This window comes from Nannospalax galili, unplaced genomic scaffold (assembly GCF_000622305.1).
Source record: "Nannospalax galili isolate Female #2095 unplaced genomic scaffold, S.galili_v1.0 scaffold220, whole genome shotgun sequence".
Lineage (NCBI taxonomy): Eukaryota > Metazoa > Chordata > Mammalia > Rodentia > Spalacidae > Nannospalax > Nannospalax galili.
This window is the reverse complement of record NW_008347891.1, coordinates 1166504-1177559: the sequence shown is the minus strand read 5'-3', so window position 1 is coordinate 1177559 and position 11056 is coordinate 1166504. Positions and strand designations below refer to the sequence as shown.

The following is an 11056-nucleotide window of genomic DNA, read 5'->3' as shown; positions in this document are numbered from 1 at the left end:
TTTTTTTTTGGTCTTTTTGAGATAGGGTCTCCCTGTAGCCCTAGCTGTCCTAGATTCACTATGGAGACCAGGCTGGCCTCAAACTCACAGAGATCTGCCTGCCTTTGCCTCCCAAGTGCTGGGATTAAAGGCGTGTGCCACCATGCCCAGCCTGTGTTTGTTTTTTTATAGTACCTGGGATAGAATCCAGGGCCTTGTGCATGCAAGTCAAGATCTTTACCATTGAGTCATACCCCCAGCCCCTACTTGTCTTAATTATTTTCTAAAAGACTTACTTATTTTTATTTTACATATACGAGTGTTTTGCCTGCATGCATCTCTGTGCATCACCTGCCCAGAGGCCAGAAGAGGGTGTCAGATCCTCTGGAAATTGAGTTACAGATGGCTGTCTTATTTTCCACAATTTTTTTCTCTCACATTCAACAAAGCACAAAGATCAACTCTTTTGCTTCTTTTTTCCCTCTCTACCCTCTTCTCCCCTTCCTTCCTTCCTTCTTTGATGTCTCATAAATCCCAGGCTGTCCTAAAGCTATGTAGCCAAGGATGACCTTGAACCAGAACTTCTGGTCCTCCTGCCTCTACCTCCCCAGCACTGGGATTACAGGTGTGTATGTGGTGCTAGGGATTGAACCCAGGGCTTTGTGATGCTAGGTAAGCACTCTATCAGTTGAACTGTATCTCTAGCTCCTCAGATGTTTTTGGAGCTTTGTGTAGGATTTAATAAAAACAAATAAAACAAGACTACTTTATTGCCCAGCTCTTCCTTTTTTCTCTGTTGTACTGACCATTACACAGCTGGTGCTCTTGGGAGGGTCACTGATACTATCACCCCAAGAAGTCAAGCCTGCCAATCCACACTTCCCTAGCATATAACTACAGTTCCTAAAACTTTTCCCTGTATTAATTACATCAAACTAAGTTATTGGCTGTGGCCACCTTACACTACACTTCCATTCAGAGAGGATGAAGATAGAATTTTGTGTGAGTGGTGCTGAGGATCAAACCCAGGGCTCTTTATATAACAGGCAAACACTTTATAATGAGTTACACCTCCAGTCCCAGAAGACAAAATTGCCAGAGAAAAAACTGGTAATAGTCTACCCTCAGCATATAACCTACAGTGACTTTTTTTTGGCTTTCTTTGGGTTGATAGATTTTAAAGTATCTACACTATTAACTTGGCAATAGGTTATGAATGGTGTGTCCTTTGGACAACATACAAACGGAATGATGGCTAATGTTTGTAATCCCAGCACTCAGGAAGCTGGGGCAAGGAGGATCTTGAGTTCTAGACAAGCCTGGGCTAAGCAGTGAGACCCTGTTTAAAAAATAATGCGAAATGCTAGTTATGGTGGTACATGCCTTTAATCCCAGCACTCAGGAGGCAGAGGCAGGCATAGCTCTGTGAATTTGAGGCTAGCCTGGTCTAAAAAACAAGTTTCAGGGTTTACATAGTGAGACCCTGTATCAAAAAACAAACAATCCAAGCAAACCACACACACACACACACACACACACACACACACACACACAATCATTTAGGAGTTTATACAAATCAAACACTGTATTTTCTCCAGTAGACTGAATGCTTCATGAGAGTGGTATTTATGATATTTTCTCCAGCTTCTAGAATAGTACCTGGCATATAAAAGGTGTTGAATGAATGGTATACTTTCTGAAGGCAGGAATCTCATAGTCTATGTCCCTATAGTAAATCCTAAGTTGCTAATTAGAAGATTTGTATTCAGAAAAACAATTTTAATTTTCTTATTAGCTAAATGTAAAATATTCCTGGCTTACTCTTCCCGGCCAACTGTATGTAATTTGGCCCAAATCACACATGGCCTCCTAGATTTGGGGAGGGCTTCAAGTATGCAATCTGGGGAAGGGAAGAGAAGGCATGACCCATGCTGGGTAAAGGCTTTCCAGTGTGCATACCCTCAGGTCACACATACACCTCAGCAACCCCGCAGTTATCTCAAAGCCTTTGAGAGGGAACTGGCACTGATTCTAACCACTCTCAACAGTTACCAAAATACCTGAAAGCAAATCCTGAATCCATCACTCTAGAGTCCAGCCTTGGAAGACAAAAGAAAGATGAGGAGGAACCCAATAGAGGGGTGCTTTTGGAAGCCCTTGTCAAGAAATTCCAATGGACTCTCATATGAACATTTGAAAATTGCCCTGTTCTGACTTTTTTCTAGTTCCCTGTCTAGAACTTGTAATGCTAATTAGTCTTGCCTTTACTTCTCCTTCACATCTCCTATTCACATTCAAGGGCTTTCTTTTCCCCCTAGAGGTAAGAGTTATTAAATTTGGGAGTTTTTTTAGACAGACCCACTGAGGGGGTACCCCAATTGCCTCACCCTGGGTCCCTGTTCAGCATGGAAGAAGCCAGAGCGGTTTGTGTCCTAATTCCCTATTGGCAATTTGGGTAACCTCTACAGAGGATGGTGTGATAAGAATAGGAGGTAGGAAATGCCTAGGCAGTTAGGGTAAAGAGACCCCAAAGAAAAGTAGTGTTTCTTGGCTAAAACTCACAATGTCCTTGGGCCTCTTAGCAACATACTCTATCCCAAAGGCCAAAAAAGTTGAAAATATTTGGGAGCTTGTATCTAATTTTAAAAGATTTTAGGGCTACCTCTTCAGAGGGGGGAATATTAGAGTAGCCAAAAGTCCCATAATAAGATAAAATAAATCAAAGAAGAAAAAAAAATTGAGTCAAAAGCTTTCCACAGTTTTGCTTTGCTCTTTTCTCTTAGTTACTACTCATGCCCCCATTGTTATTTATGATGCAAACACTATGAATTTTCCAAAGCACACCTGTCGTTTTAGATGTGGGAAAACCCAAATTTGAGACCCAGCTTTTGTGTTTATTTTTATTGTATTTTTGTCCATGCGACTTCGGCTATATACTTTCACCATAGCCTATCTATCTATTAATAAAATAAAAATAATTATTCAACTATAAAAAATGAATTCCTGGCTTAAGTAATAGTCAAGATTTCTTCCAGCCTGATACACTATCAGTCTACTAGTTCTCATAAAATAATTAAAATAATTCATCATTAAATCTAGAATGGGTGAATTTTTGATTTAGAAAATAATGTCCTGGTAAGGCATGGTGGCCCATGCCTTTAATTCCAGCACTGGAAAAGCAGAGGCAGGCAGATCTTGGAGTTGGAGGCCAGCCTGGTCTATATAGCAAGTTCCAGGCCGGCTGGGGCTACAGGGAAACCTTGTCTCAACTCCCCACCCCCAAAATCAAAACCCATAATGTGGATCCTGGGGATTGAACTCAGGTCTTTAGGCTGGGTGGCATGTGCCCTTACATTAACTCTGACATCTTACCAGTACTCGAAAAGCTTTTTAAGTTAAAAAAATTTTGAATTACTTTTCAGAATTATTTTAAATTATTGTGTGTGGTGTATATGTATGTACATGTTAATGTGTATAGGGTGCAAGTCAGAGGACAACTCTGTGGAGCTGGTTCCCTCCTTCTACCTTTACTTGGGTTCCAGGGATTGAATCCAGGTCTCTAGGCTTTCTGAAAGGCAAGGGCCTTTACCTGCTAAGCCTTCTCACCAGTTCTCCAGTGAGGGCGGGGGCTCTCTGAACTGGGAGCTTATCAATTCTTTAGACTAGCTGGCCAGCAAGCCCCAAGGATCCTGGCTACCTCTTACTGGATATTTGGTTTTCTAAACTTAAGACTTAGAAAAATTATCTTGTGATTAGGAACTAGCATTTTTTCAAAATGGAAAAGCATATTTTTTGGTTAGTTATTTTTTTAAATTTTATTATTTTTATTCTATGTGTATTTGTGTATAGCCTGCATGTATGTGACTGTACCCATGTCATGAAATACCCTCTGAGGACAGAGGTCATTGGATCCCCTGGAACTGGAGTTACCAACAGTTGTTAGCTGCCATGTGGGTGCTGGAATTCAAACCCCGGTCTTCTGCAAGAACAGCCAGTGTTCTTACCCACTGAGCCATCTCTCCAGCACAAATATCTTTTTTTTTTTGTGTGTGTGTGTGTCTTTTTTGAGACAGGGTTCCCCTGTAGCCCCAGATAGCCTGGAACTCACTTTGTAGACCAGGCTGGCCTTGAACTCACAGAGATCCACCTGCCTCTGCCTCCTGAGCGCTGGACTAAAGGCATGCACTACCATGCCCAGCTTGGCTTGCTATTTTTAAACAAAAAATATTTACTTTAAAATGAAGCTGAATTAATCAGATTTGAAATTAACTATCACTGGTAGAATTGCAGTGTGCTCAATAAGGAAAATGATCTTGAAAAGGACTTTGCATGGAAGTCAGTGACAGAATATGGCCCCCAAATAAAGACCAGTACTTGATCTTTTACTAAAACAAGGAAAAAAAAGTTCGAAAAATGACAAGGATGGTTCACGCCTGTAATCCTAGCACTTAGGATCAGGAGTTCAAGGCCAGACTGGGCTACAATATACTTATCTTAAAAAAACTAAAGCAAGGGGCAGGAGAGACGGCTCCGCAATTAAGAACACTGACTGTTCTTGCAAAAGACCCAGGTTCAAATCCCAGCGCCCACATGGCGGCTAACAACTGTCTGTAACTCCAGTTCCAAGGGATCCCTCAGCCTCTTCTGTCCTCCTTGGGCATTGCAGGACACAGGTGCACTTACCTACATGCAGGCAATTCACGCATAAATTCACGCATACACATAAAACAACAAAAAACCCCACAGCAAACAAAAGTTAATAACATCGAGGTGAACTGTCACATGGTGGATTAGTAGAGGACACACGTGTTCAGTTTGGATGTGAGAGGTTTGGGGGAGACCGGCAAAGCAGCATTCTGAGGAAACCTGCCGGAAGAGCCTGGAAAGAACTTACTAAAATAATAAGATAAACACATACTCAACTTGAGGCTTTCATCACCAGAGTGAAGCCGCCTTACGATACTAGACCCTCAAGGAAAAGGTTCAGCAGCACAATTACAAAGATACATTATGGAAAAGACTCGGAAGTAAAAATCACTCAAGTTTTAACTTCTTTCAGTAGCTGAAAATATAATTCCAAGAGATTATATGCCTTGGACCATCCTATGAAAACGGAGTAACTATTAGGCTCATAGATCTTAGAGCCGATGGAAAAGCCAATGGGCTTTCTAAAAATGTTCAAAGAACGGTTTATTTTATCTTTTAAACAAATCTCAAAGGGTGGGGAAGGGTGGGGTCTAGCTAGCTAAGTCGTAAAATCGACTGTCTAGCAAGCAGAAACCCCTGGGTTCCACCCCTAACAGCGAAAGATAAGAAAAACCAAACCAAACCAAACCAAACCAAAAAAGCCAAAAAAGCCAAAAACAACCAACCAACTAAAACACCTCACATACAAAAGCCAAACAAAAAGCCTTCCAAAATCCCAATGTAAAATTTCCTAAAAAGGAATTAAAAGAACAATTTTTGACAGGCTATTATGTGTGCAAGATTTGTAATTTTCACGTAAAAACATAAAATGTACCCATTACTATTTTAAAGCTAAGAGAAATATTACTTTTGTTTGAGGGCTCCAGGAAAAATCCTCATACCCGAACGAATACAAGATTCCAAGTTTCACGTACAGGACGGTGATCTATTAAAAGTACGGGGTGCAGGAATAGCCTCATTAGCAATCTGCACCCTGTGGCCAGCAGAGGCCCGGCTCCACCTGACCATTTCAGGGGCACAATACATCATCCAAAGCCCACCCTTGACAACTAGAACACTTTAGAGAAAGAAAGAGGCCAAGGAGCCCCGGGCCCCGACCCTTTCCGCAGCGGGCACTTAATCCGGGGTCTCATTGTTGTGGAGCAGATGTCACTGTGGGTGGGGCCGCCGCGCGGAGCAGCTGAAACCCTGACTAGCCACCCGTCTACCCCCACACTGTCCATGGGATAGAAGGGGCTCCGCAGGGCAGAGAAGGGCTTGCCACCGTCCGTTCCCGTGGGAAGCAGGCGCGCCTGCCCGGGCCGTAGCCCTCCGAAAGCCACCGCGGTTCCCCAAAGACCCCGGGCCGAGTCCCGCCAAGAAAAGTCCGCCCCTCTCCCCCGCCGCCTCCTCCTCAGGACACGGCCGCGTCCGACTTCCCTCCTTCCCACGCAGAGGTGAGGCGGCCGCGCGGAGGGAACGCAGCGGGTAGGCGGCCCGGCCCGAGGGGAAGGACAGCGGAGAGGAGCGGGGGAGGCTCCCGGCACGAATCGACTCGGGCAGAGAACGACCCTCGGGTAGCCGAGCAGAGGTGACGGGGGTCGGCGCTCACTGCGGGCTGGGCCGCGGCTTCCGGCGGGGCTGGGCCGGGGGACCAGGAGACCCCGGAAACCGCGGCTCGCACTTGCCTGAGAACGGGTGACCAGCAACTGGTAATAGTCTTTACTGGGCGCCGGGCCTTGTCCTACTATTTTGAACAGTGTCTCCGGCAGCCGCGACGCCATCTTGGGACGCCACCGCCGTCGCTAAGACAACCAGGAAGGGGCGGAGCCTGGCCGGGGTCAGGGGGCCAGGGCGCTCGTTGCCAGCCCAGCCCGCTGTCGAGGTGGCAGGGGGGCGTTTCGAGCGCGGGGTGGCTGTCTCCTTTCCCACAGGGCACCCGGAACCCTCTTCGAGAAATTTCCACAGCAAGGGCCGAGGTGACCCGAAGTGGAACTAGTTCCTGCTGGCGCGGAGGGGCGGGGGTGACCCTAGCGGAGGGATACGGAGCGGAGCCCCGTCGGCCCCTTCCTGGTCCTTCGGAGGGGTCGGCAGCAGACGGGGTAGCTCGCAAGCTCGCGCTGGGCGCTCGGGACGAAGCAGCGGGGTGATGGGCCGCTTGTAGCCGCCGGGGCCGCCGCACTACCAGCCCGCAGGCCGCATCCGCAGGGAAAGTAGTCCCCAGCGGGCTCGCTCGGGCGGGCAGGGAGGCGGCGCGGGCGGAGGCGCACGGCGGCGCGGTGCTGCGGCTCAGCTGATAATTGAAGGGACGAGGAGCCGTCGCCGCCGCCGGGGGGGAGGGGGGAGCCAGTGGAAGTTGCCGCGCCACCGAGTCCGGACCGGAGACTTTGGGGCCTAACTAGGTAATTGGGACGCCGCTCGGCGTAGCGGAAGGGCTGGCGGGCGGGGGGCTGCCGAGGGCTGAGAGGCCGAGCGGCGAGTCTCAGGCAACCCGCTCGTATCGCCCGGGCCCGCTCGGCCTGCCGGCGGCCGCAAAACCCCGACCCGAGGCTGACGAGTGAGGTGCTCGAGGGAGCCCGTGGCCTGAAGAGCCTCGGCCGCCGGGCGGGGGGCGGCGCTGGGTTCCCGCTGCGGCCTCCGGCGATGAGGAGGACCGGACGCGAAACCCGGTTAGGGCGTGCGGGTCTGGGGGAGCCCAGCGGGGGCCGGGAGGGGGCCGGAAGTGGGCTCTGGAGCCCCAGGGCGTCTAAGGAAGAGAGAAAGTGGGGGGCCGGAAGTGCAGGTGGGGGGCGTGAAGACGGCCAGGGTTCCCCGGAAATGGGACGGGGGGCCCGGAAACTGGGAGAGGGTGGCTCTCTGGGTTGTGGACCGCCCGGAAATGGAAACTCAGGAGCAGCTCGAGTGACAACTGTTGTGGGCTGTGAGGGTCGGAGGGAGAGGCCAGAGCGACTGCGGACCGCGGTAAGGGGCTTCCTGCCCCGCGGACGGTTGGGGCAGGCGGCGGGGGTCAGCGGGGGAAGTTGAGGCTGAGGGACGACGACGGCGTGACGGGCGGGCCCGGGGAGTAGGCCGAGAAACTTGGCTGAGGGGAGCAGCATCCTGGACAGACCTGAAGGGCCCGGGGCGGGGAGGAGGAGGGGGCCGAGGGTCGCCCAGTCGTGATAGCATCCCAGCGAGCCCGGATTAATTTATTTCTATGTGGATTACATAAAGCCCATGACACAGTTGGTCCCGCTGCTCCGCGCGTCCCTGCTCTGTGGCAAGTGGGTTTCTTGTGAGGAAGCAAGTGGGGGAGCTGCTCGGGGAATGGAGGCTGTGAAATGCAGACTTCCCTCGGGTCCGCAGCTAGCTCGAGGGGGAGAATGGTGTGAGTCTGCGGGTCCGAGGTGAGAACTTCCTCGGGATCACAGCAGGACGGGAGGGTGGGGACGGCCGGGGAGGGGGGCCTCGTTTCCTCGGTCGGGGGAGGTCGGCTGGTGCCCCGCGCTGGGTGTAGTTGGAGCTCCGTTAATTGGGGGGCGGGAATGTTTGTGAGTAGACGTCGGGGGGCGGGGTGGGGGGCGGTTGATGGCGCAGAGACTCTGTTCCGAGTGGACTAAACCGCACTCCGGTCCCCCTTCCTAGTCAACGCTCGCGGTCCGGCCCAGGCTGCCCAATCACCCGACCTCCAGGCTTCCTTCGGTTTGTAGGCCTGCGGTTCGGTGCCTAACTTTGTTCTGGTCTGCAGCCGCCTCAGATATTTTAGGCATTTAGTCTTTTGAAGGCTAGGCAAGTTGAGGCTTAGAGTCTCGTCGCTCAAAACAAAACAAAAATACGTGGTGGAAAGTTGAAAGATCCATTGCTTGGGGTAAAACCCAAAGCTGGGAACAAAGGTCTTATGCTAGAGAAAAAAGCAAGAGGCCTGTGTATGAGGCCTTGTGTGTCGCATTTACACGGGAAAGACAGTCAATTAGGATTGAGTGGAGTTCTTAGAAGTTTAGGGACAGTGACTTGTAGAGGGTCTTTCTGAGGCTTATTTTCATATGCAATGCAGGTGTCCCAGTATTAAATCTGAAACAATTTCTAATTCACTTGTTACACGGTTGGGCCCAGAACTGGTATGGGGTTCTGCCTTTGTAGCCTGTTTGCTTGTGGGCTTTGTGTGTGCCTGCTTTTCTCTGAATGTACCAATATCAGAAGAATTGCAGAACTGTAATTAAGATTATTATTGTTTCCATCTGCTCCCCAGTGTCTCGGGGTTCTGAGTAGTGTTTTAAGTCTGCTCAGCTGACATTTAGTTTGGGTCTCTGGTCAGGCATTTTGTTTTTCATATACCTTCTGAAATTTTTTAAACACTTGGTATTTGGAGTTCCAGAAAGTGTTAATGTGAAAATAGCAAAACTTAAAAATGGATGGGAGGCTAGGTAGAGAAGGGGGATCTGTGCTCTCACTAAGGGAAGGAAAGTAAATTATTTTGTTTCTAAGTCAGGGTCTCACTATGTAGTCCTGGCCAGTCCTGGTCTACCTAGTAAGTTCCAGGCTAGCCTTGAACTCAGATCTGCTTACCTCTGCCTCTTAGATACTGGGATTACAGGTGTAAGCCCTCTAAGCTTGGTGAGGGAAGTAAATTTTGGAGTTGAGTATGTTTCTATTCTAATTTGATTATTGTGTTTATATTATCTAGATGAGATTTTACAATTGTATTTTAAAGACATCCTGCGAAGACGATTCATCACTGACTTAAATTCACATACTTCCACTTAGTAGTTCTGTGACCTTGAGCTCCCTCACTTAATCTGGCCTCCATTTTAACTGTACAATGTGGATAGGTAATACCTATTTTTCACTGGGTGGATTTGCGGTGGATTTGAGGCCTAGCTTAATACCTGTTTTTCACTGGGTGGATTTGAGGCCTAGCAGGGTAATGGCAGTTTTTTAAAAAACCCAAATGTCTTTAAATTTTTATCATTTTTTTTTTATATATATGACTTTTGTCTCATAGTGCACCATGTGCCCTCAATCTTTGAAGAGACCACAGAAGACAGGGTTGGATCCCCTGGGGTTTACTAGCTGCCTTGTGGATGCTGGGAATTGAACCCCGGTCCTATGGAAGAACAAGTGTTCTGAACCATTGATCCATCTCTTCAGCCATATATATATATATAAATAAAGTATGCGTATTGCACACTCTTTTTTTTAAAGATAGGGTCTTACTATGTACCCCTGGCTGGCCTGGAACTCTATTTGTGGACCAGACTGGCTTCAAATCAGAAAGGTCTGCCTGCTTCTGGCCTCATGAGTGTTGGAATTAAAGGGGTGTGCCACCATGCCCAGCAAGTATGTTAATATTAGGAAATGATGGTTGCTGTTGGTAGTGGTCATCAGTAAGCGGGTATTTAAAAGGTAGACGCAAAACACTATAATTGGAAATTTTTGCTTGATTGGTAGTGGGACTTGGGTCTGGAGAGTGGTTAAGAGAGGCAACTAGCACCCATCTGTAACTTAGTTCGGGGAATCCAATGCCCTCTCCTGACTTCTACCTGCATTGCAGGACACGGGTGCATTTACACACATGCAGGCAATACACTTATACACTTCAAATAAAATATTTTTAAATCTGTTAAATTTTTTTAAAAAATCAAAAAAATTTTCTGAATTTACATCAACATGCCATCTACTTGTTGATATATGTCCTACACATAAACTTGTTGATCCTATTAGAGAAACATTTTAAAATTCTTGTTATTGATAGAATTTTAACCTGTTTTGGCTTGTGGCTCTCATACAATTTATTTTTGCTTTTTGGTTTTTGTGACGGCCAGATTTAGCCCCGGATTGCCTGGAATTTGATACTTGTTGATGATGACCTTGAACTCCTGATCCTGCCTCCACCTCCTAAATGGGCTTTTTTTTTTTGGGGGGGGGGGTCTTTTTAAGACGGTCTGTCTCCCTGAAGCCCCAGCTGGCCTGGAACCCACCGAGATCCCCCTGCCTCTGCCTCGCCAGTCCTGGGATTAAAGGCATGTTCCACCGCACATGACTACCTATTGACTTTTTATTGTCAAGAGTTTACAATTAAAGGGAAAATGTTTCTGAATCTTGGTTTCAGTTTACAGGCTCTAGGGAGTGTCGTGGTCCCCCCCACCCCCCCAAGTAAGTGGATGAGTGGGGCTCTTTCTTCCTGTTTACAGATAGGGGTTTCATACTTCAGGCTGACTTTTTGACTCAGGATCTGCTTCTACCCCCTAAATGCTGGAATTACAGGTATGTACTACCACACTGGCCTTGCAAAGGTAATTTGATGGACTCAAAAAACCCTAACCTATTTTTTTTTTTCATCTTTCTTGTAGTTAACAGCCTGGCATGCTCTTTCCCTTGTTTAAATTAAGTACCTGCTATGTACATGGTAGCC

The 11056-nt window shown here is 47.8% G+C and overlaps 2 protein-coding genes across 17 annotated transcripts in view; one reads left to right on the top strand and one right to left on the bottom strand.

Moving 5' to 3' along the window:
• The window catches only part of Fbxo36 (F-box protein 36), a 121973-nt gene extending 115329 nt beyond the window's left edge, over positions 1–6644 (bottom strand). Inside the window, exon 1 of the mRNA XM_008844458.3 lies at positions 6354–6644. Coding sequence (XP_008842680.1) covers positions 6354–6449 — 96 coding nt within the window. The 5' untranslated portion in view covers positions 6450–6644. The remainder of the gene's footprint in view (positions 1–6353) is intronic.
• Positions 6645–6664: 20 nt separating this feature from the next.
• The window catches only part of Trip12 (thyroid hormone receptor interactor 12), a 152711-nt gene continuing 148319 nt past the window's right edge, over positions 6665–11056 (top strand). For 9 of the 16 annotated variants that reach the window (XM_008844465.3, XM_008844459.3, XM_017800958.2 and 6 more), the window contains exon 1: positions 6665–7067. The gene's annotated coding sequence lies outside the window, so the exon portion shown is untranslated. Of the gene's footprint in view, positions 7068–7481; positions 7627–11056 lie in introns of those variants that run through there. The other 7 variants (XM_017800960.2, XM_008844466.3, XM_008844467.3 and 4 more) reach the window with 2 other exon arrangements.